The sequence below is a fragment of the Aythya ferina genome, assembly GCF_964211825.1.
Source record: "Aythya ferina genome assembly, chromosome: 18".
In the NCBI taxonomy this organism is placed as follows: domain Eukaryota; kingdom Metazoa; phylum Chordata; class Aves; order Anseriformes; family Anatidae; genus Aythya; species Aythya ferina.
In genome coordinates, this window is record NC_140317.1 from 5,742,398 (window position 1) to 5,768,416 (window position 26,019).

Consider the following 26,019-nt stretch of genomic DNA (forward strand, 5'->3'; position numbering starts at 1 on the left):
TAAAACTGCAACTATCAAATTATGCCATCTATTGAGTCAGGCTACCTGATATTTTCAGTTGATTTTTATTTCAGAACTATTTGTGTGGATATATTTATTTGTAAAAATGGCACATAAAGCAACATCAGTTACTTGCTGAGAGACAAGAGGATCATTAAAGCCCTTTTCCCAAGACATCGGATGACTAGCATTACAGGCAAAACACAGCTCAGAATGCACAAATCAGAACAGCTGGGACTGACGCCTCTGAATATCACTGTCTGCAAAATCAGCAGTAGGAAGGCAGAAAAGATGGGAAGGAAAGTGTGTGCACCCCAAAGTCAGTTTGTGAATTGCATCTTGTGACAGATTTAGCTGAGCAACTGTCACTGGGCAGAACTGGGCAGGTAACCTTTATTCTCAAGGCTTGACTAGCTCTCTGGCCCCAACTGGTGTTAAAGATTAGAAAATAAATTTGCACACACTTAAATTTGAATCTCTTGAGTTACTACAACATAAGTTGTCAAATAGCATGTTGTCCCTTTTTCAAAAATCTCAAAATCTGAGGGTACACAAAAAAAGAGCAGTGTCAGTCATCAGTTTGACCGCCCTAAGATGCACACACAAATATGTATACACACATTTGTTTTTCCCCATTAAGAGACCACATCAGAGAACTGCAACAGCCTTTAATTTTAAGACAGTCTTTTTCTAGGTCTAGGAAAATCAGGTATGCATCACTGGAATCTCCTGAAGCCCAGCACACAGCCCCATGCATCAATGGGAATGCTTGGCACTTCCTGAGAGGCTCTCGCAGAAATGGCTTACAGCAGAAAAACAAAACCAAAAGCAACACCCATGATAGCTGCCCTGGAAAAACATACATTGAACTAATCATACTGTTGCAAAACAACACAGAAATTTCCTACGTGCATGTGAAGGATCTTCCAAAGTTTTGAGGTCAAGGGAAAAAGAAAATGTCCATAACTTTTTAATATACCTTTTTGTATTATTTTTTTTTGCTATTTTTTTAATCTATATATAGAGTCATGTTACATCCTACATCCTTTGAGATTTCCTGATGAAACTACCAATTAACAGGTTTATGATTGGTTAAACTATGCAAAAAAATAATTCAACAAGCATCCATTCCGCTTCAGGGATGTGCTTTTGCAATTCGGATGCTGGTGCTCTTTGCTCAAAAGCCTGATTTTTGGGTATAATGCAAATTTTGAGGATTTACTCAAATCAAGCATGAGCAGTAAATCACTTGAAGATGACATGCTACCTGTGATCTACAGTTTGTGGACCCCTGAAGCGCACGCCTTTCTGTCTCTGCTGCACAGGACAGAGCCTGCAGAGTAGCCTTCAACCTGCAGGTGGCTGCAAAACCAGACTTTTGGCTCAGAAGGCCAAACCACTCTAAAAACAAACCAGTCACCTGTACGGGCTGGATGAGGCTCTGGACAGCCTGAGCTAGGATGGTCTTTAAGGTCCCTTACTACCCATGGCTCTACAAAACTCCTTCTCAGGGAAACCTAGAACTAGCCTGGGACTTAACAAATGAAAAACTATGGCTACGCTACTGTGTTACGACATGGAACATATGCAGAGAACATCTCCATTAGGGTTCAACACGGCCTGCCTGAGCAAAGATGCAATTCTCCAAAGAATTTTAGGAGAACCAATAGTTTCAACCATAAAAACCATTGGGAGGATTCAGTTGGTATAAGTCTGTGCTGCCAAACAAGCCATGCATCTTGTGATGCTGGGGCTTCTCAGACAAGTACCGGGAGAGGACAAGAGCCCCTGGAAGCTTCTCATACTGCTTGCAAAAGCCTGGAGTTGGGTAACTAGGGCAACTGCAGTCCTCGGTGAATGCACGAGAATTGTGAAAGTACGTTTGTGAAAACTATTGTGAGGTATAAAATAAACGTGTTTCTTCAGGTGATGGCTAGACTTTGTTTCAGAAGGATGCTGCTGGCATAAGGGCCTGGTTTGTCTCATTTGTAGATGATGCTTCAAATGGCTGTGACCTTCCACTTTCATAAGCCTGATTGGGTTTTATAGCACCTGCAGAATTGAAGGAAAAACATCTGTGAGGCAAAGGCACAGATCGATTTCATTATGAAATAAAATCAGATTGCCTGATAGGTTTGGAGATGTGAAGTCCTCAGAGAAGCTGCCCTGCCCCATCTGCTTCCGGACTGCCTGTTGCTCTGAAAGGGGAAAGTTTGCAGCTTCTTCACCCAGCGAGTTCACAGCCTCTCTGCTGAAACCATGCCCTGGTTGCTGCAGCCATCAGCCTGTGCCTCAGGGGGGTCTGGAACAGCTCTGAAACATCACCGAGTGTTACACCACAGGGCAGGACGTCAGGAGAGCCACCAGCAGAACGTTTTTTGCCTATCACACCAATACGTCTACTAATATGTCTTAACAGCATAACCACCGTGACACTACCATCACGTTGTCTTTAGTGAGTTGTACAAGCGCTTGCATAGCTCTTGTTTTTCCCAGGTAGCCTTGTGCTTTATCTAACTGTAGACGTTCAACAGTCTCTGCTCGGTACCATTGGCTTCCTTTATAGTTAACAGAGAGCAACAGGCATCTTCACAGTCATGTCACATCTTAAAACTCATTATAAGTGGGATGAATCACCTTCTGAAGACAGCTGTCTCTCTCCATTCGCTAGAAAGGGAGCAAAAGAAAAAAAGCTTAGGCTATAACTAACTTCTAAGCAAGATAACCTTAAACAAATTGATCTGGAAATGTAATTCCTAGACTCTTAGAAGGAAACAACCAACTACTACGGAAAAGCCAACAGGAGCATTTGATTCTAAAGAAGGATGAGGTAGTTCAGTAGCTGAGAGGAGACATCTCAGCTTCTGGCAATACAGCTTCAGGTCCCATAAACCTCAGAGCCAGGGATGTAGGGGAGGCAGCTGCAGGCTGAAAGTATGGGATTAAAATCTATGGGATTAAAAATCCCATAAATCTATAAAATCTATATGGGATCTAAATCTATAAAATCTATATGGGATTAAAATCTATTAACACAGCCTTGATGCAGTGTGGAAATGGGCTTCCACTGGGCTTAGTCCTGGTAAACACACCTAGCCTTTTGCTGAACAACTTCCTGCCCTCGTAACTAAATGATATTACCATTTATCATAATTAATCCCCCCCCCCAAAAAAAAAAAAAAGTCATTGCTTACCTTTAAAAATCTGATAGAGCACTACGACAGGTCCTAGGAAAACAAGAGCAAGAAAGTACCAGCATTAGCAAAGATTTACTTAGAAGGTTTAAAACTAATAGACATGCAGTTGTTTTTCCCTGCTTACACTTACCCAGAATGCCTGAGCAACTGCTGTCTGTCTAAAACAGATCCACAGGCCTTGTGTTTCTCCACAACTCTGCACCAAGTGTGATGTATAAATAACCCCTGAGAGGGGTACCTCTCGGCAGGGATAATGCTTTGTTTGCCACATGACAGCACAGCTGCACCCCAAGTTCTGCACTCTGCTCTAGCACAACAACTCCTGAAAAGCTGCTTTAACACTACTGCACTTTAAGAACACTGCACTATGCTCCCTATTCAGTCCATACAGCCCAGCCCACCCCTTTCTGTGCATATTATTTTGCAAAAAACAAACAAACAAACAAACAAAAAACACACCACCAATAAAAACATTTAAAATATATTCTTCTCTAAGTTAAAACTGCCTCTCAAGTGCGATCACTTGGCTGCATTAGTGTGGTGGTGAGGAAGTTTATTTTGTGCTTATTTTTCATACTAAAGCCTGCTGGCCATGGGCTATGTCACAGCACCAAATGCGGAGGTGGAGTCCAGGCCATGTGCTAGCCCAGCCTCCCCCCTTCACAATGAATATTACCTAGCAACTTCCTAAACAATTTTATGGAAACAAGATACAGAAAGAAAACGCTGTGCACTTCCTTTTCCACTCCCAGGGCTGCTTGTAGAGGCACATTACCAATGGGAAACATAATGCTTTGTCAGACTGTACCTTGACCACTTCGGGTTCTTTGAACGCAATACAGTGCCAGTGCTGCTGCACAAACCCCAAGAATCAGGAAAGTGGCAGTGATGCCAATTGTCTTGCTGCTGCCTGGATCTGTTGGATTATCTGCAGAGCAGAAGAAAATACAGGATCCAAATGATCAAACAGGTATGCCAGGAAATGAGCCTGCCTCATAAGCAGTTATTTTAATACTTTAATAAGTGCGCACATGACAAGTGTCCTCTTAGCCTGGAGGTAAAGTCCCATTTACTATTCACTAGTAAGTGGAATTCTGGAATCTTGTTGCACGCCCACCACATACCATCTTCCCCCTCAGCATCCCTGTATCTATTGCTGGATAACTACAGTTGCAGCCACTTATGCCTACATCCAGGACCGGTATATATGGATCAATATGCCTAGGGCCAGGCACCTGCATAGGCTGGGGGAAAGCCCCTGAGTTTGGATGCTACAGCAGATGTGGGTCCAAGATAAGAACATACAGAACATTCCTCCCAAAACACCTGTAAAACTACTCACAGCAAGCTGTCTGAGCAAAACTGTCTCAAAGCTAAAGGCAGACAAACACATGAAGAGACTAACCTGGAGTCATATCATCAGGGGTCTTGTATATCGAGCTTGTTTTCTTGCTTTCAACGTAGCAGTTCAGGTTAGCCACGCTTGCTTGGATTTCTTCTGCCTCTATTGCACAGCAGATTTTCTCCTCCTCTGTGATGTGATGCACCCTATTTTCTAGGGAAGGTGAAAGATAAAAGCAGCATTGAATACAAATATGGATCATTTATAAAATCTTTAACCAATGCTTATAGGTCAACAACTTAGATTCCTTGTGTGCCATACAATGCTGAGGTTGCTATAATCATCCTTAGTTCACTAGGTGTTCAGATTTTCTTCTCACTAAAGCTGATGAACCCTGCTTTGAACCAATAGTCAAAGTCTTCAAATATGAAGATAGGAAAAAGTTTTCATATGTAATTAAGTATATGAAATTTTGGGGGGGGGCAAAGGGGGTGAGCAGACACAGTTGTTCAGGGACGGGTTTGGCATCATTCAGCAGGTCATGAGCAATTGCATTATACATCACTTGCTTTGTACACTTTGCGCTCTTGGAGCCACATCCTACACGTAGTGACAGGCATTTTCATTTCTCATTCTGACAACTTTGTGAGGAAACTGGCAGGATTATTTACTGAATTGTACAGAATAGCAACACAGAATGGCTCATTAGGCTAGACCTGGATTTCAGAGTGTACTGACTGAAGTAGATCAGATTCATACATTGCAAACCAACACAGAACTTGATCATTAGAACTGCCATTGGAAAAAAAATGGTATCTTCATAAATCAGGTTAACATGTTTCACAATATAAAAAAAAAAAAAAAGCAAAACAACACTTGTTTTGATAAGTTAGTTTTCTCATTAATCTCACTGTCCACCCAAATATATTACAGTTCGGTTTCACGACCAGAAAAGTATTATCTCTGTATTCACAGCTAGACTCCCAGCAGAGTTTACCTCCAAGCTCCAGGTTGCCACAGGATTCTCCTATTCCCCAGTCTGTCTGCACGACAATGGCATAAACTTCATTAAGATACTTAATTTCTTGCTGAAAGCACATAATTATGTGAGTTTCAGTGGTCACCAACTGAATTATGTCATTTGATAATGTCCCATTTTGCGTTGCTCCAATTTTATCAAAGCTCTCATAATTGGATAACGGGCAAATTTTGCTGTCACAATCTTTACAATGATAAACTGTCACACGTGTATTGTTAGAGGGAAAGCGATTTGTCCCTTCAGCAGGGTCACCTGTTGGCGCAGCAATACCTACAGGAGAAAACAAAGAAAACTGTTAATCAATGGTTTCCTCCCCAGATTTCTGGAGAGATGAGTTCTGGTGGACAAACCCAGTTGTGGCTTAGGAGACATTGTCTGCCAATGGGGAAGTTTTGTAAGGGACTGGGTCCAGGCCCCGGAATAGTTTTTGGAGTAGAAATATGATACAGCTCCCTCACTGCTGCCATGGGGGTTTGACCTAGGAAGCTGGCGGCTTGCGAAGTGAGCTGAGAGACATCTCCCCTCCTGAGCTAAGACACCCCCTGCCCAGGCACATTCAGACGAGTCATCCCTCCTTGTCTTCTCTCCTCCCAAAACTCCTTGGCACAACCCCACCAGATGCCTCTCCAGCACATACGAGATCTCAGGGCTGCCAGCTGAGCTGTCAGCCTGCAGCAGGATGCAGCACCACTGACTCAGTCCGGTGTTGGAGCATGCCAGGGCTGGGCTCTGACAGCTGACAGAGGGGTTTTGCTCTTTCAGACTCTCCTGGTAAAGGGCCAGTCCTTCAAGAAAGGACTCACCCCACCTGGCTTCAGGCAGAGCCAAAGGAAAAGTCATTCCTGCCAAGGCAGGCAGTTGTGTTAGAGAAGTGAATCACCTTCCCCTTCTTAATTCCTTTTCTCACCTGGGTTGTTCTGTGCTCTTAGCTTCAACTGGACACAACTGAGCTTTCTATTAACAGCTGAAAAGTTTTTAGCTACAGAAGTGCAGTGAAAAGCAAGGAGCTCCAGCAGGAGACTCACCTGGCCACAGAGTGAGGCCACTGAGAAGCAGCAAGCTCAGCCACGGGAAGCAGGCAGAGCCCATCTGTCCACCTGGGAGCATGGCTCCGGTGCTGTTGGATGCTCCACAATCCTGGGGCAGGCTCACCAGGCTCCTCCTGAACTCATCTCCCTGTTTGGACATTAAATAGCATCCATTACCTCCTTTCTGTTATCTTTCTGTAGTCTAAGAGAAAACTGCATCCAGGGCAAGTGCTGTGAAGATTTAAGCCAAGAAAACTGGAATTCAGTGGCCCTATGCACATCCCTCAGCAATGCATACAACAAATCACTTACTGCCACTTACAAAACAACACCAAAAAAATAGACAAGAAAGGCATTCTGTGTTGAAGGAATGTTTTGTTTAACCCGATATGAAATATTTATATTCATATATTCATATGAAATATTTTATATTCATATTCATATTTATTTATTTATATTTGGAAAAGCTGATGGGAAATGCCTGTTCAAATTAAAAACAAAACAAAACAACAAAAAACACCCCTTAGTATTTCTTTCCCACTAATATCTTGGATTTAGTTAGAAAAACATCCTAGATCATTTCAATGAAACAATAACAAATTTGTAAAGTATGTTTTAGTAAAACATGACTTTTAATTTCCAAAGGAGAAAAACTCCCAGAGAAGTAGCCTAACTTTTCTCACCAGGCAAGCTCCAACAAACACTTTGCCCTTTGAAGCTTTTTTATTTTTTAGAAGTTTTCAGTAAAATAATTTTCTTGATATGTCACTGCCCGAGAAGTACCTTGAGTGGGTTTCCAATTTATGCACAAAATCCTCAGCAGAAGTTAATGATCACAATCCCCAGTCCCCAGGAGCAGATGAGACAGAAGAAACCCCATCCCCAAAACGAGCCCCTTCCAGCTGGCACAGGAGGGACGCAGCTGATTTTGGAGACCGGCTGCAAAATTTCCCACGGAATAAAATCCGGGCCCCGCCCTGCAGCTCCCCGAGCTCTCGATGCCCTCGCAGAGCCCAGTTGATGCTGGGCATGGTGCAGAGGTCCCGGAGCTGCCACCCGTCCGTTTCCACTTCGCACCACACGAGGGACCAGTTCCTCCGCTCCGTGGGTGCTGCTGCTGTTCTCACACGATCTTGCAAGAATTTCTCCGGGTCCCACCAGCTATCAGCACCATTCAGAGCATCGCGTGAGCACAGGGTCTTCCCTCTTTATCTATCCATACATCTGCAACTAGTTCTGATCTTCTTTTTTCCCCAGAAAAACCCACATCATTCAGTGCCCTTCCACACAATGCTCACTTAAAGCTTGTTTCCTGCTCTGCAAAGCATCAGTCAGCTGTCCCTGTCCCCTCAGGTCCCAGGGACTGTCACCAACCTTGTCCTCCTGGAAGCCTGGCCCAACGCAGCGTCCCCGGACCAGCTGCAGCACACCTGGTGGTTATTGCCCCGAGGTGAGGGACACCACGGGACTTCTGGTCCAGTTTTCAGACTCCCATCTATATGTTCTGTTTTCTCCTTCCCTTTGCAGTCTCCTTGCCTCATCCTTGCTCCTCCTCCTCTGGAAACATTCCTGCCTTCTCCTCCTCCTCTTTTCTTTATGTCTAAAACCCATAACCCTATCTGCAAACCCCTGCCTCCTAATACTGCCCTGCCCTAATGATCCTCTTTTGGCAGGTTTCCAAGAGTCCTCTTGGCCACCTCCTACCATTTATGTTAAATTATTGCTAAAAATAAAACACTCAGATCTAAAACAGAACACTTGCTTTGGACAGAAAACATTTTTCATCAAGGTTTTACCCCAGCTTACTTTGCTTTTGGGGGCAATATGTGTTCCCAGGTTCAGAGCTGCTCAAGCTGCCTGCAGAGCTGGAGCAAGGGAACACCAGACCCTAAATGCAGACCAGCCAGCAGCAGCAGATGAGTGAAGCATCAGCTGTGTGGAGAGCCCTAACGAGGTGTTCTGGCTTTATTTTTGAAAGGAGCTACTGGAGAACAAATCCCCACCTGAAACCCTCCTGCTTTTCCTTCTCCCAGAGATGCAATAGACAACTCCAGCGTTCATCAAGCCAAGAAAGAGAGTCAATAAAGCAACAGCATCACTTCCCCCGAAGGAAAGGTCCTCTTTCAAAGATAAAGCTGAGATGCAATGTCCTGGTGAGCCACCTGCGTTTTCCTGCCCCAGCACAAGCCAAACCAGCTCACCGTTTCCTTGGCGTGCGCCCTCACACGCCCTGTCCTCCCCCTCCATCCGGGCTCAGATGGGGCTGCCCCTTCTGCAGGGACACCAGTGTGATGAGCACAGGGTTGCAGGGGGTCCCCGTAGCCCCCTGTAGGGCTGGGGGGAGCAGGGCTGCTGCCCCAGGCTTCTGGAGCACTTCCCCCTTCAATTGATCCTGACACACAGTCACCAGCCCATGGAAGCCCCCTTTCTCCCCCAGCTGCAAACACAGCATTTCCCTGCCCCTCCTCGCTCCTCCATGCAGCCACACACCTGTGCAGCTTTCTGAGCACTTTAGCATATGGCTCTCACAGTCAGGCAGGACTGTCTTGGTGGAATAACACAGTATATTGTCAGAAAAGTTTTATGTGTTACCCTAAGCAGCCTGGGTAAAGGACTGAAATTTCAGTTTGAAGAAAATGGTCAGAAGGAAGCAACAACAACAATCAAAGAACTTTGCAAGTGACTGCGGATTTTTTTACACTCTGTGCTTTCCGGGAAAAGGAGTGGACTTTATATAAGAGATAACATCAGTATTGCTCACAGTACCCATTTCACCTGATTGGTCTCCTGACTGCCACTCTGAACAAGCCTTTGCAATAAAGAAAACACATAAACAAAAGCAGAGAAAGAGGCAAACAAGCTATTTCCAGAGCAAGCCTGCAAGTGCAGTTTGCTACCAGTAGTTCCAGCAAGCAATCAGGAGGACTCAGTCCTTGAGCTGAGAAAACTTCTTCAGAAACCAAAATTAAAAATTTCTTCCATCACAGCCAATGGAAAACATTGCTGAGATTTTGCAGTTTGCAGCACATTAAGGCAAGTAGAATTAACCGTTTCCCTAGTTTCATTTCTTTTATTTTGAAACCAATATCCTTACTGCTTGACCCTTTCTGTTTTGGTTTTCTGTTATGTTTAGCTCTGAACCCAGAGCCATCAGGGTCTGGATCCCCACAGGTCCATTTGGGGTGCAGCAGCAGCCCCAGGGAAACACAGCACCATCAGCAGCAGGTTGGGTGATAGCTTCTCAACAGAGAAGGAGAGAGCTGCAAAGATTTCTACTGCACCCTCCTGGCAAATTATCCTTTACGTGCAAGTTTAGCAGGATGACAAATTTGGTAAGGGGATATTAGAAAAACTTGCAAAAAAGTTAAGGAAAAAAACAGTGAAGAGGAAAAAAAACAGTGGTTAACTGGATGACAGAAAAATTATTCGGGGGTAACAGGAGATAAAGTACTGTAATAGATTTATTCTGTGATTTCTGCACTCACTCCCACCTACATAAAATTGCACTAATTAATGAAGCTGTTATGTTTTTGCACTTGCATCAACAATGGGACAGCAGTGCAGAGCTGCTCAGAGGTTGGCAAGCAGGGAAGAAAGTGTGGTGCTATTTGTCTGCCACAGTCACTGACAGAGTAAGGCACGTTTTCCCCTACAGAGAAGACACTGAAGGTTTCCCTTCCACCACAGTCACGCTTTTAGTGGCTCTTTCTAAACGTCTCCTTACAAAGAGGAACCACTAAGTATTTGAAAGAAAAAAGACCAGCTACAGACTATAGACAGGACCTCCTAAAGAAAAGCACAGTACAAGTACCTCAAAAGTGGTTTGTGTCCAAGGAAGCCTTCAAGTGCCTCTTCCTTTGCAGCAAGCTGGAAGCTGTGGTTCCTGAGCAGCTTCTCCCTCGCCCAGGACATCGAGCTCTGATTCCAGGAGTGTGGGTCCCTGAGATAAAGGCAGACTGACGGCTTTTCCCTCCTTTTAAGGGCAACTCCATTTTCACTTTCACTTCTTGCTATAGGCAGGGCAGCTCGTACAGTATCAGCAAGGTACGTCCACACAGCTGCATAGGATGTTGCAGCTGGAAAGCACCGCAGCCTCCCCTGCCAAAACCCACTCACGGGATGTGCCCCCCGCACAGGAGCTGGGCACGAAGGCTGCCTCTCTGTGTACTGCAGCAGGGATGTGAGCTGAGTGGGTTTGAGACCTGCACCTGGCTCTGCTGCCACGTAACAGGCAGCAAGTCTGCACAGCCCTCGGGACAGCAAGGAAACCTCTCTAATTTCTGGAATCATCACAACTCAGGTAAAACAGGCTCACTGGCCTTGGCAAAGCACTTTGAGGTTAATGCCACAGGTATTCATTTGTAGCTGACCACTTTTATAGTTGCTGTTTAATAGAGAAAATATTATTTGTTAGCTCTGACCATAGAATAAAATCTTCAAGCACCTGTTCTGCAGTATTTCACATACTATGTGGTGTGTTTATCTTCTCTGCAGCAACTAATAGGGCTTGTGGAAGATTTCTTTAAATGCTGTCCTCAATATGTCAGAGAATCCCAGAACAGCTGAGGTTGGCAGGGACCTCTGAAGATCACCCAGTCCAACCCCCAGCCAAGAAGGATCACCTAAAGCACCTTGTGCAGGATGGTACCCAGGCGGGTTTTGAGCGATATCAGGGAGCGAAGAGGTGCATGCATCAGCTCCCAGTACTGGAACACCTGATGATGCAGACACTCTCCCAGTAGGACTACACTTTCTTAAATACAGCCTGCCACCCCGGCTCTCAGCACAGTCTGTTTAGGGGCAAGCTTAGATTTAAAACAAATGTTTGTCCCATGCACGAATAGTCCAGACTGCCAAATTCATACACATTAAAGCTAGATGCAGACATTTGTTGCCTGTCTTCCTGTCTGTGTTGTGTAAGGCATCTGTGTAGGATCAGCAGAGAGTGCCCTATTGCCAAGGAAGAGGAGGCTGAGGACAGGGGACAGGCAGGTGTATCCCTGAGCTGGCTGCTTACAGACTGCAGCTGGACTGGGAGCACATTCTCCAGTTATTAGGCTCAGGGAAAAGCAGAGAAAGTCCCCGTGGGCTGCGGCTCAGCACCACTACAACACAAAACCAATCCCTAAGGTGCATTATCACTGTAGCTGCAAGATTTCCATTCTATTTTCATTTCCTGTTGCCTGCTCTCAGAGTTCAGGACAAATACCTTACCCAAATTTTTCCGGAATTGCTCTCATCTACATATATTTTTTTTTCCTTTTCATGCCAGATATTCATCCATACCTTACCTGTTACATTCTTTGCCTGCACAGACTGGAGTCAGATTTCCTGTAAAGCCTTTCTAGTTCTGACATGACAAGCATATACTTTTGACTAACTCCAGCACATAAATTTGCTGCATATTGGAAAAGTGGAAAGACAGTGAATCCAGTATAATGCCCATGCTTCTTATCCAAAAGCTTATTCCAAAGAGGAATAAGCAGAAATATGACAATGTCCTCCACAATAAAACCCAGGAACGGAGAGAAAAGGATTCTCCCACCCTCCTAGGCTCCAAACAAATTTCTATTTGGGTTTTAACTCAGCCTCCTAAGAAGTTATTATAGACAGAAGAAAAGTATAAAGAGGATGAAATACTTGTGCTCAAAGACATTTGATTTACATTTTATTTTAATTTGATTTACATTGTATTTATATCATGGAATCCCAATAAAGACCCAAGATGAAGCTTTATCCATAACATTCAAATAAATATTTTGAGAACTAAAAACGAGATTTTTTTTAAATGTGAATATGAAAATAAATCAATAAAATATTAATACTCCACAAATTAGAAATGAAACAAGCAAATGTGAATGACAGCAAGGGAGGAAAAGTGTTGTGCCTTCTGTCAGTTTGTCTGGGAACCCCAAGCTAGTGCATCCCTCAGCATGGGTAGCTCCTGACTCAATAGGAGGGAGACAGAAAAAACACTAGTAACAAATCTAAGTTAATTTTCCAGGCAGAACTTTGCATCTTGCAGTGGCCTGAGAAACCGTGTTGGGAATTGCTGCCTATATTCAACATTTGGATCCCACACCATGAGTGCACTGAAGCAGTCAGAAAACACTAGTAGGAAAATAGAAAAGGACAGACTTTCCTGCACCTCTGGGCAGCTCATGCTATCTGTAGCAGAGAAACAAAGGCAGTAGGATGAGCCAACGGCTTTCTAGAACCAATAACTGGTAAGGAGCTAGCAGGGAGTTGTTCCAGTAAGTCAATATTGTTATAGTAAGCCATTACCTCTTTTGTAGGTTTTTCTTATTTTATTTCCTCAAGGCTAAGGCTCTTCCTTTTCCTCCTAAATGTTTCTTTGAGAAAAACATACAAGACCAGTTACGTGTCACAGTCTCACATATTAAAGACTTTCTTTCACCTGGGCCTCTGGCTCCTTGGTAGCTGTGCTACTGCTCAGCTGGTAGCCAGAATCAGCTCCACCAAAAATTAGGTGCTCTGGCAGTCTCTAGGAGGGATGCTGCCCTCTCCAGCCTGCACGACAGAGCTCAGTGTGGCTTCTGAAATGAAAAGGGAGTGCAGAGTTCAGCAGGGCTACATAGGAGTGTGACCTGATAAAATCATATACTATAATATACTACCACATACTATAATTTAACCAGGTAGAACAGCTGGTACTAAGAGATTTCACACATACCAAATATCAGCCTGCTGTCATATAGCTTGTCCTGGAGGGAGGCTGGGATCTTGCCTGGGGCAAATCAGTTCTTGTCTCAGGAACCCAGTAAAAGGTATGACACATGGCAGCATGCAAGGAGAACCCCATGGAGCTGATATAGGAATTGACAGCCAAAGCCCACTGCTGGGCCAACATAGGTGGCTGAGATGAAATAGTTGCACTGTATTAAATGGTAAACAGCACCTCTCAGGACACCTCAGTCTGTGGAGCCTCCTCATCTCAAAGCCAGGGTACAGCCAGAGAGAGACCAATCCTCCCCAGCCTCCTCCTGAGACCAGCCTCCTCTCTCAATCCCCATGGCCTGAGACTGGAGCAAGTAGCTGCAGGGAGGGTTGCTCTTGTGCCTTTGCCCAAACATCCCCATGAGCAGGCTTGGACAAGAAGAGGAAGTGGTTTTGGTTGCCTTTCAAGTCAATTTTCACAATGAACAATCAAATCATCACAGTTTTGCTCTTTCTAAGCTCAGGATACACAGAAGAGCTTGTACTTCCTTACTTAGAACCACTTTGTGTCAAAAACATTTCAGAGAAAGTGAGATCCAGCCAAGCCTGGGAGCAGCAGGAGGTGACTTGTGCCCAGTGCTCCTGCCACAGCCCAGACAGACAGCACAACCTGCTCCTGGCCCCTGGCCATGGGGCTGAGCACCTTCCCTGCCCAGCTCCTGGCCAGGGCACAGCCCCACAGGAAAGGCTCCAGATTTGAGCACGGGTGCTTTGGGGTGGGACTAGGCATACATGCACTATGGGGGTGGTTGGAGCTCCCTCGGGACCACTGGCAGAAGAGGATTCTAGCACCCACAGGCGGCTGCTAGCACGTTTGGGCTGCTCGGTCCACCTCAAACAACCCCTCACCTGTTGCACCTCTCCCTGCCACCTGAGACAACCTGGAACCTAGCACTGAAAAGCAGAGTGCCTCTACAGAAGAAAAACATACCTCTGTAAGGGCAACTGTCAACGTCAATTCAGTTGATAGAGAAACTAAATGCAAACCTGTGTGTGAAGTTCTCAGTGACTGTATAGCACCAGTTGTACTTTGAAACGTTTACAAGAGACAGGCTAACCATGACTCATCACCACCAGTGGGAGTGGTGTGGAGGTTTTACCCTGCTGGGGAGCTGAACTTCACCTCATTGCACTCTCGCTCTCTCCCTCCTCAGCGGGAAAGGGGGAGTAAATAGGATGGAAAGGGCTCGGGGGAGCCTTTGAGATAAGGACAGAGATATCACTCAACAATTATCGTCATGGGCAGAACAGATACAGCAATAAGTTACATTAATCTCCCTATGCTTATTACTAACAGATAAGAGCAGCGAGAATCTAGAAGCAAACAAAACACCACACCTCTGCTCCATCTACTCTCTTCTCCCTCCTCATGCTGAATGGCACAGGGGAACGGGGGCCGCAGTCAGTCCACAATGTTTTGTCGCTGCTGCTCCTTCATCCTCTCTCTGCCCATGCTCCACGTGGGGTCCCTCCCACGGGATGCTGTCCTTCCCAAACTGATCCTGCGGGGGCTGCCCACAGGCAGCAGCTCTTCAAGAAGTGCTCCCACATGGGCCATATGCCTCCGTACCACATGGCGTACATCTGTCAGGAGCAAACTGCTCCAGCACGGGTCCCCCACGGGCGGCAGCTTCCCCCAGGCCCCCTGCTCCTGCATGGGCTCCTCTCCACAGGCTGCAGCTTCGTCCCGGGGCCTGCTCCTGCGGGGGCTCTCCATAGGCTGCAGCATGGAGATCTGCTCCATGTGGGACCCATGGGTGCAAGGGGACAGCCTGCTCCACCAGGGGCCTCTGCACAGGCTGCAGGGGAACTGCTGCTGCGTTCCTGGAGCACCTCCTGCTGCACTGCCCTTGGGGTCTGAAGGGCCGCTTCTCACTCCTCTCTCCCAGCTGCTATGCAGCAGGTTTTGTCCCACCGCCTTAAATCTGCTCTCACAGAGCTGTCATTAACACCGTGCACTAGCTCAGCCTTGGCCAGCAGTGGGTCCCTTTTGGAGCTGTCTGGAGCTCTGATCAGCCTGCTCTGATCTGACATGGGACAGCTGCTGGGCTCTACTTACAGAGGCCGCCCCCACAGACCCTGCTACCAAGCCCTTGTCACATAAACCCAGCACAAACAAGTAGAGCTGGCCCGAGTCCAAGCTGCCATCTTTGACAGACTTGGCCAGTCCCACATACTGCAGCATACAGCTCCTCCATTAGGAGACAAGGGCCCTTATGGCCCCTGTGAATCCTGCCCTGACCCTTTTTCTCCGCTACATCACCGTCTGATCCTGTTTCCTGGTTGCAAGTGGTCTCAAGTGACAGAAAAAAACAAGGGCAGGAAAAGCACACTGCCACTCCCTATGCCTGAGATGAATCCCCTTACATTTCCCACCAAGAATGAGTTTTCAGTCATGTGCACTGTTGCACCCTGCTGTCTGTCTCAGATACCACCTCACGCACTCTCCCTGAAGGCACACACTGGCCGGTGCAGTGCAGAGAGCACTTCAGAGCTCATTCCTTTCGAAGCTCCAACGAGCAGTCCTGAGCAGCTCTACCGAGATGCACTCAGGGTGAACAAACCCTTTTCCTTGCTGGACAAGAGTTTATTTTTTATTTTTAACATAAACATCGTGGTTATTTCCAAACTTCCCATTTTTGCCAGCTGCTAAGTGTGACAGCTGCAAATAGCAGCACAAGGGAGCACATAATTGCCAAGCAATCCAGTGGTTGATTTTTCTGTTCTTCTGGATGACTGAATGGTACGGGGAAGTGCTGGTAGGACCAAACTCTTCATGTGAAAACAGCTAGTTCAAATAGTTTATGATTTAACTTCCAGTGCATGCTGTCAGTCCAAAATATATCCATAATCTGAGAAACTGACTCAAAAATTTACTTTTCTTTTGCCCCGATTTTTTTTTTTTCCCCACAGAAAAGAAGTTACCTTTGAAGTTAAAGAAAAAAAGAGAAGACTGGAAAAGAAAAAGACCAAAGAGTTACCTCATCAATGTGTGTAAGTATCTGAGGGGAGGGTGTCAAGAGGATGGAGCCAGTCTCCTTTCAGTTGTGCCCAATGAGAAGATGAGAGGGAAAAAAGGGCAAAAAATGAAGCACAGGAGGTTGCAACTGAATATGACAAGGCATTTCTTTACTGTGAGGGTGACAAAGCACTGAACAGGTTGCCCAGAGAGGCTGTGGAGTTTCCTTCCTTGGAGATATTCAAAACTCACCTATACGCCATCCTGCGCAAGGTGCTCTGGGTTATCCTGCTCCACAGGGGACTAGACGTGCAGAGATCCCTTCCAACCTCAGCCATTTTGTGATTCCGTGAAGGACAAACCATTGGTAATACTTCCTACAAGCACAGAACATAATCTAGGGAAAACATACATTGCCTATACTATAAATCCGGGAACAGGCAAAGAACTTCAGTATCCAAGAACTTCTCTTAGAACTGCTTATTCTCATAATGTCCATCCTGCCACTCAGCCTCTTACAGATGTAGCTAGCACTGCAACCTTTAACTATAAATTCAGTACCTGATAAACAGGAAAAATATTTTAACATCTGTCCTCAGTGATTAAATTCTCCTCCTTTTATATACGAAAAAGATGCTTTAGAAATTAATGGTTTTCTGTGGGCTGCCAAGCCTTATCTTATGTTAGCAATACAAGATCTGCAAATAAGGTTGCAACGTGACAATAATCTGCTAAAACATATATAAAACCATGGAGTACAAACTAAGAGCTGAACATCAGCCTACTCCTGCATATGCACCTATTTCCACTTAAGGCAAAATTTTCAATCCCTGACAGTTTTGTCCTCAAAGTCCAACCAACATGGAGGCAACCAAGCCAATGGGTGAGGGACAGACATTTGTGTTGTGCTTTACTGGTGTCACCACCATTAGGGTCCTTATGTATACAGCAGTGATACTAGAAACTGTACTACTGAATCAGGCTTTATTTTGACTTCTAGAAATCCTCCACCTTGAACATTCTCCTATGGCCAAGCAATTTTCTGCTTTCTTTGATCCATCCTGACACTACAAAATTATTTTCCTTTACTACAGAAATACCAGCCCAAAACATTAACCTTAACCTTGGCCAGAACTTTACCCAGGAACTCAATGTCAGAAGTGGACAGGAGATGAAAATAAAATACTATGAATATAGAGAAAGCAAGACTTTTTGTAAGGCAAGTAGTGTTTACTACAAGTATTAAAACACTACAAGTAGTATTTAGGGTTTCTGTTCCTTGTCCCATCAGAGAACTTTCTACCTGCTTTTTTAACATATCTTTTTTTCATGTGATGTTTATTTACATATCTTATTTCATTATTAGGTTAAAGGTTTGACTAGATGATCTTAGAGGTGTTTTCCAACCTGAATGATTCTGTGATTCTATGTTCTGGGAAGTTGAGAGGGTAATAGTAAAGACCAGGGATATATCCCAGACCTGTGCATTGATAGTCACTGTATCATTATGTCATTGAACCCAGTGTGTTTTGCCACAGGTTTTGCTTTCTGACAAAACTTCCTCTTTCATATATGCAATAGGATGGTCTACTAACCTGATACGTCAGGAAAATAGCTCACGTAATCATTTACAGCTGAAATATAAAACGAGAATCATATTTGTTTATGACAATCTAAATAGTATCATAAAAGTGATCGTTATTGCTAAAGTAATTCACCCATCCAGGCTTCGACGTATCTGCTGTGAACAAAAGGGGAAAAAAAAAAAAAAAAAAAAAAACAAACTTTTTCTGGCAACATTGCCTTACAAAATTTTACACAGTAAATTTTATTCATGAGAAGTGTAAGAGATGTTGCAATGAAAAACAGCAGCCACAAGTATCTCTTGGCAGTGGAGAAACAGAAACAACAATGCAACAGAAACCAATGCAACTACTCAAAATACTGGTAGCAGAAAGAGATTTTGTAGGTCAGCATAAGAACCACATCTTGGTGTTCAGACAGCTGTTAGGTTTTAAGAAAATTTTAAATATATATGGGGACTTTAAAAGGCCAGAATTCATCCCTCATAGGAGTCCACTACTTTGAGAAAGAAATATTATAGTTGATTCTTCACCAGATGGACAACTGAGTAAAAATTCACCAAATGCAGTTCCCTGACATTTATATATCACCAATTCACTCTCCAATTCTGCATCTCACACCTGCAATATCATTCAGTGTTTATGCAACATCAATACTTTGTGGGCTTGGCAGAAAATGAGAGCCCCTTTGGCAAACAGCCCATGAGGCAAGCTGTACCCCAAAGGTGCTGCCCTTGAAGCAGATAAGATGGAACCAGGGCAAAAAGAAAGAGAGATTTCCTTTTAATCCTGTGGATGGGGAAGTCTCACAGAAAGATTATAGCAGTAATTTTGATCCTTGACTTCTTTGATGTCAAGGCCACGGTCAGTAACAGAGACGCAGCCTCGCTAGCTCCCAGCTAGCCAGGGCTGGTGGCCATGCCAGGAAGCTGCACACCAGCCAAGCACAGGATCACAGAATCGTAGGGGTTAGGAGGGACCTCTGGAGATCATCAAGTCCAGCCCCCCCTGCTAAAAGCAAGTTCGCTACAGTAGGTTGAGCAGGAAAGCATCCAGGCAGGTCCTGAATATCTACAGAGAAGGAGAATTTACAACCTTTCTGGGAGCCTGCGTCAGCGCTCTGTGACCCTCACTGTGATGAATTTCTTACGCGTGTTTGCGTGCAACTTCTGTGTTCCAGTTTTTGGCCATTGCCCCTTGTCCTATCACTGCATGACGCTGAAAAGAGCCTGGCCCCATCCATTTGCCTCCTGTACTTTAGATATTTATAAACATTGATCAGATCACACCTTTCAGTCTTCCCTGTGCTGATCAGACCCAGGTCTCTCAGCCTCTCCTCATACTGGAGATGCTGCAAGCCGTTAAACACCTTTGTGGCCCTCCTTTGGACTCTCTCTAGAAGATCCTTTTTTAACTGAGGAGCCCACAACTGGACACAGTATTCCAGATGTGGCCTCACCAGGGCAGAGCAGAGGGAAAGGATCGCCTCCCTTGGCCTGCTGGTCACACTCTTTTAAATGCGCCCCAGGATGCCATCAGCCTACTTGGCCATGAGGGCACATTGCTGCCTCACAGCCAGCCTGCTGTTCACCAGGACTGCCCTAACAGGACACAGGGTTTTCACCAGATTTGTGATTTTTGTACCAAAGTGCTGTGAACAAAGCCAGAAATGGTGCGATGCCTCCTGCTCCAGGACACTGCAGGGAGTTGGAGGAGTCAGCAGCGCAGAGTGGGTGCTGCACAAGAGCCAGACAGCTGAGGGGCCTCTTTCTGGAGTGTGTGATGAGTACAACACCACTGTAGCCAGCTGCTGAGCCTCCTCTGGAAACACAGACTCCCCCCCTTTCCCTCTGTGTCCTGCTTCATCTTAATACTGTTGAACTTTCTACAGCAAAATTACTTAATATCTGAAAGCTGATGAAAGGCACAAATCAAAACAACCTTGAACATCATGAGGGAGCAAGGACCAAGCCAGTGTTTGCTTGCCAGGCTGGGCCATTTCATGGCATGCTGAGCATCCACCACTGCCAAGGCCAGCACACACAGAGCCATGCAGAGAAGCAGGCAAATCACAGTCACCCACCTGCAAAAGGTCCCCTCTACCAAAAGCCCTAGGGAAACAGCAGAAGCTGGCGGCAGCCTGGGAAATGTTTGCATTTTTCACAGACCTGGTCATACCTTCTGCAGCATTCATATTCACTGTAGAATGACAACTGTGATTTTTGCCTTCCCTAGCACCAGGCAGCTTCTGTTACAACTGGCATTTTGTTTAAGGAAAGTGATAGGAGAATTATTTTGAAGCCTGCATAAAAGCGGCTCTAGCTATACACTACATATACCATGCTCACACACTGCTTGTATTTCTGCTTCGTTTCACTGTCAGTCTGTGTAGAGCTGCAGACATTGGCTGAATCGGGTTGAAACAGTGATGTTGTCATATTTGGGGAGAGAAAAAGTCTGAAAAAAAGCAGCTCTCCAGAGGTGAACCGTGTCTGTACTGGCTTAGAGCAGCACTTGGAAAATTCCCACGTGAGGCGACCTCATCTGCTGGAAGAAATGAATGGTGTCAACTCCAGAGTTTACATCAGTGTCTAAAGGCACATGCACAGCTGAGCTTCTTCCAAAAGGCAGATTGTTTTCCAGAGAAGCAAAAGTTCCCAGATGGTGCGAAACTGGAACCACATATGCAACTGTGAACCTTTAACCTAGACATGATTTGTTGTGTTTTCAGGACAGACACCACGCACCAAACACCAAGGGAGATTTTGACCAAAGACACATAGCACAAGTAATATCCAAAAGCATCTCAGTGATCAGAAAAGAAAGGGAGCTCAGATCTAAGATGTTTGAAGTGTTATAAGCACACTCACAGCCAACATCATAGGTAAAACAGTTTGGCCACAGCCAGTCAATAAATTAAAACAAAATACAAAGTGTTCTGTAAAAGGAAACTGAAAGAATTTAGCACAATTATTACTGCTTAATATCAAAACTAGCTATTAAAATTTTCCCTTTAATTGTAGAGACCAAGGACTAGAGAAAAGAAACTGCAGTTAAAATCCAGGGTTTGGTTCATGGTCACTTTGATTTCTTCCTGAAAAAAACAAAATGGTGACCGTAACTCTTTTTTTTTTTTTTTTTTTTTTTTTCCGTCCATTGCTAAGTAGGTGTTATGGAAATTATGCAAGCCCATCACCATAAGAGGGTTTGAGTCTAGGTTTTCTCAATGTTAATAAGCCAACAAAAATTCTTCTACTGAGTTAAGTTACAGCTACAGATCAAGCTGGGTGCCTCCAAGGAGCAACCCTGATTTTCCGATAGCCTTCCAGTTTACAGTCCTCCCTCCTCCACATCCCCAGTGCACGCCATCTGTGTTGTCCAGCTGCACTTCTGGGCCTGGGGCTTCATCTTCTCCTGGCTGGTCTCCTGTCTTCAGGCGATTCTTTGCAAGTGTGACTTGTCTTTTCCTCCTGTCTCAGGATTAGGAAACTTTTAGGTAAAAGTTTTGTTTCTACTCCCTTGTATTCTAGTTTCAACTGGGGCTGGATTACAGTTTCTCTGCTTAAAACCAAAAGGTTAAAAGTACATTCTCATGGCTTAAGGTGCCATTAATTGTAGCTACTAGGGCTAAGCTGCTACTTATTTTCCTACAGTAGGACATCAGGAAATCTCTTGTCTCCTGAGAAATCAAATTTCTGAGACCATGAGCCAAAATGCATGAGTTACTTTTCCTTCAGTACAGATTTTTAGATACATCAAAAAGCACACCTTTTCACAGACTAAAAAGAAGAAAAGGAAGAAGGAAGGAACATTATGGTCCCTGGAGCAGGACACAGACACTGCTCCGATCTCATCTGCCTGGCCACAGGACTAAGGATACTATTGGGTGATTACTGAAATTCAGGCTTACCCCTTTGAAGCACAACTATAACAACTGTGAAATCAAAACTGAAAAGAGAAATAAAGACGACCTCTGAGGAAGGATTTGTAGTATTAAGCCTGGTTGGTAAAACTCCACTGACAAGGTCTTCCTTTCCGTGGGACAAAGCTCTTTGTGGTGGCTACCAGCACCAACTGCTACTTTCAGATAAGAGGTTTCAGAGCTTTCAAAGGCAGCACCAGAAAATCACAGCCAAGCTCAACAGCAGAGCAAGGAAACCCATGTTTAAGTAAATACACAAGGCGCCGTTCCCTGATGGTCCTCCTCACATCTCCTTTAACTACAAAGGAAACTGGGTTTTATGTTCCTGACACATGGCCAATACAACCTTCTTGTTAATGATCCTTCCGGCCTTCTGGTTTCTGTGTGCCACATCAACCCACTTTCCTCCTTTCCCTTTGGCATCATGGCATGAAGGCAAGAGCCCTGCTTTGCCCTAGGCAGCTGCTGCTCCAACACACCAGTGCCCGCGGAACCTTATGCACAGCAGGAGAGGTGCCTGCACCCACCAGCAGGCACCTAAGGGAAAGAGCTGTGGGCATCCTTCCCTTAGGGAATCCAGGCATTTAGGAAACAAGACAAAGTCTGTGCATCTCCCTCCCCTGTTGTTTTTCCCCCAGGGAACTGCTCTTTTTGTTTTCATGGTCATCCCTCCATTGTCAGGAAGCAGATCCAAGCAAAACCACTGAACTGCTCTGCTTTATAGCTGCTTAGAAAGCACTGCTTGCAGTGCTTCAAAGCTTCACCATGTACCTTTCTGTGGAGACCAGCAATTCAGCTACTACTGTTTGGATGGCTTTCCTCAACGGAAAGAGCAAGATTTGGGGGCTAGCAACTGTGCCAGAGCATCATCCCCATGCCAATACAGCACATTTCTGCCCTGTTTGCTGCATCCTGCTGCAGCTGCCCGTTTCATTCCTTATCAGAAGCTGTTAAGGGGGAAAGCCCCACTGCTGATAAGGAGAGCTTTCAGACCTGTCTGTTTTCAGACAGAGAAAGTTCAAAGCTCTTATTTCACTAGCAGGTTCGTGTGATTATGGTTTCTGTTTTGATCTTTATTTCTTGCTTAATGATGACAAGATGCAAGGTGGCTTGCCAATAAAACGAGCCCTTTACGGTAAAATGTGCTGCTGCTGGCATCTGGAGAACAAGGGGAGGAAGACTTCAAAGCCTGTGAGCACAGGTTTAGGGATGTGGATAATCCCTAATCACTTCTTTCTTTCCCTAATCCCTAACAGAATTTCTTTCTTTCTATTTCTGTTTTTTGAGGGGACGGGAGGGGCAAAAACTATCAACGTTCATTTTATTTAACGACCAGTGCATTATAAGGTTACAACAGGCCAGACACCTACAGGGTGGTTGACCCCACTCCTTCCCCTATCTGCCTGTGTAGCTCCATGAGCCATAAGCTCTTACCCTTATCATCTTTCTTTACTCTTTCTGTCACTCGATGCATTTCTTCTATATCATGATGGACAGCAGAGTCTTTCATTCCATTTTCTCAAGCTTGTTTCATCAGCCACTTCAAGTCTTCATGTAATAGCAATTTCTTCACCAAGGTAAGGTTCATTCCAGTAGGAGTATCTGGCAGATCATGAAGCAGAATATAATTGGATGTAGTAAGTTGCTAAGAGGTGACAGAAGCTGAGTAACTAAAATCACATCCTAGAATTTTGGTAAAATTACAAACATAAACAGAGTGATTACTGGTATCTTCAATAGTATTATCTATGACTATAGAATCACCACAGGTTCTCATGCAAACACAACCTTTCCCAATATATACAAGTACAGTTTCAAGGGTTTCATTAGGGTGTATCTCAAAGCGACAAATATTTTGTTTACTGTCAAAACAAATGTCTTGGGCTTCGAATGTGTTAAGGGCATTTAAAATAAACTGATGATCATTTTCTTCAGTTTGTTCCCAATGGGATAAAATGTCTGATAGAAGCCACTGACTTGCTCCTAAGGCCAATAAGGATGATTTTATCGGTCATTCCAATTTCCTTAGGTCATCCGTAGTAGCAGTTATTCTATTCATCGGGACTTCAGCATCAACGCTATTTAGTATACCTAATCCTGTTCCAAATAACCTAGTTGTATCCCATAACATGTGCTAAGATTGTTTCAGAAAACATCTATGTAACCATGCTAACCGAAGGAAATTACAAAAGGAAATAAAATATGTTCAGTTGTATTCAGCCTGCAGGGTTAGAAAGAGGGTGAAATAACAATCTTTGACTTCCCATGTGTAGGGATATTTGGGACTAGTTAGTACCATTGCTACTGTTCCAACATGAGGCATTTTCACAAGCACAGGTTGTCCAGTGTAAAATCCTGCAGGATGTTCTTCTGGTTTATAATAAACCTTTGGGGTGATTGTAGTGGTAGATACACAGAAGGCTTTCTCTATCTCTGTCATGTTTCAAACTGCAGCAGGCAAAGGTCTGGGGTTAGCAGTTAACTGTCTGTAATCTCCTGTAAAACGGCATTGCCTGTTTGGTTTCTTTACCAGCCACACCAGTGAATTGTAAGGTGAATGAGTCCTTTTAATAATGCCTCTTTCTTCCAATTCTGTTACCACCCCATCAATTCCCCTAAGTGCTGCCGCTGGCAACAGATATTGCCAAACTTGAGCAATTTTTGCAGGGTGTAAGGTCATGGATGTTTGTAACAGACTCAGTTTCACTATGCCTGAATCCCTTTTATGTGTCAACAAACTCTGCACAATCCCATCTGCGAGTTTCTACATTTGCCCACGTAGTATGTAAAATCCTAAAATAGTAGTATATGCAGCACCTACTAATACCCCTGCCCTGATTAATTTTTGTTCCTCTGGCAGCCAAAGGGAAATTTTTGCAGTGGGGCATTTTTTTTCCACACCACAGATTCCTGTGAATTTAACCCTGTTGAGCAGGTGTTATGCCCAAAGTTTGTGCTGTCGCATGTAATTTTCCTAATTACTTTAGGCAATTACTCCACACTCACCACCCTCATGCAGTGAAGGGGCGCGCGTGACAGCCTCAGCTTGGCACTGCCACAAGCTCTACACGCCAGGGAGTGATGTCTCCTCCCAGTCCACAGTCCACTTTAGCCCAGGACAGAAAGTTGTGACATGTTTGTGTGCACTTTGTTCCTCTTTCTGTCACCTGACCCACAAACCAAAAGGTCTGAATCAGCTAATTGTGTTTACAAGTTGTACTCTGGGAATAAGGCACGTTTCTTGGAAAGCTAGCTTTGGGTCTTTTTCAGCAAGCATCACACATACACAATCAGGCTTCAGGTTAAAGCACAGTGCTGCAAGACAACTGCTGCCCTTTTGGAGTATCTATGGATAATTTATTTCGCTCTTACAGTCCCAGTTCAGGGCTACAACTACTCTATTAGAAAAGCATTTCAGACACTGGGTGATTCGTTTATTGTTATACTCGCATTCCAGGCTCAGAACATTCAATTAGAGTTATTTCCTCTAAATTAAAAATAAAACAACAACTCCTGTTTTCTCTGGCAGGCATGCTGGCCCTGGCTAAGACCCATGGTATAATCTCATGCACAAGGTTGAATTAACATCTCTCTTCAGTATGTTCTTACACCCTTACACCTTGTTTTTCTTCTACTACTGTTAGCTTTAGCTCAGGCCACCACCCTCTCAAAAAACCCTAGATGCATTGCATCAAACCTTTCTACTTTATTTTTTTTACTGCTCTTTAAAACCAGCACCACTTACTTCCAGATTCACCCTACAGCCACCAAACCTGCCAGGATTTATGCACGCGGCTCCCAAGAGAGCTGTCCTGTCTCTTTGCACAGACTCACAGACAGCCTGCCCACCCCAACCAGCGCATCAGCCAAATGTGCGTACCCCAGCTCCAGCACCTCATCCTCGAGCTGGAAGTCCCAAAATCTCACAGCCCAAGACCAGACAGCAGAGGTGGAACCGACAACGCTCTGTGCCCATCCCACAGCAGCAGCACATCAGGACACGGCTATCAGAACCGCACAGAGCAGCTGAGAGCACCTGTGCCTGGGGGCTGCCCCCTGCCCACCTTCAGTTCATGGAGCTTGTCTCTGTGTCCAGCCTTGCTCTTGCTTGGGGGTGTATGACTTCCACATGCCCTCTCTTTTTTTGCCAAGAGAAAAAATGAGTCTCGCTCTGCTTTGTCTTGTAACCTATTAAAAAAAAAAAAAAAAAA

General features: G+C 44.8%; 1 protein-coding gene and 1 long non-coding RNA gene across 12 annotated transcripts; one reads left to right on the forward strand and one right to left on the reverse strand.

Moving 5' to 3' along the window:
* Nucleotides 1–49: 49 nt before the first annotated feature.
* Nucleotides 50–25,996, reverse strand: LOC311420936 (uncharacterized protein). Of its 11 annotated transcripts, none has more exons than XM_084492353.1 (9): nt 25,873–25,996; nt 23,243–23,410; nt 6,604–6,754; nt 5,537–5,848; nt 4,603–4,752; nt 4,006–4,128; nt 3,195–3,227; nt 2,638–2,667; nt 50–2,052 (listed from the first exon to the last, which is right to left on the reverse strand). In XM_084492353.1, the coding sequence occupies exons 2-9, from the start codon at nt 23,249–23,251 to the stop codon at nt 1,946–1,948; spliced, it is 915 nt and encodes a 304-aa protein (XP_084348479.1). In that variant the 5' UTR covers nt 23,252–23,410; nt 25,873–25,996; the 3' UTR covers nt 50–1,945. The 11 variants fall into 11 exon arrangements, with proteins under 11 accessions (XP_084348479.1, XP_084348480.1, XP_084348482.1 ...); XM_084492354.1 differs by lacking the exon at nt 25,873–25,996 and adding an exon at nt 25,689–25,829; XM_084492356.1 differs by lacking the exons at nt 23,243–23,410; nt 25,873–25,996 and adding an exon at nt 10,418–10,616.
* Nucleotides 8,274–26,019, forward strand: LOC311420937. Its single transcript, XR_014684623.1, has 3 exons — nt 8,274–9,639; nt 16,258–16,338; nt 25,637–26,019. It is a non-coding gene; the product is annotated as an uncharacterized lncRNA (long non-coding RNA).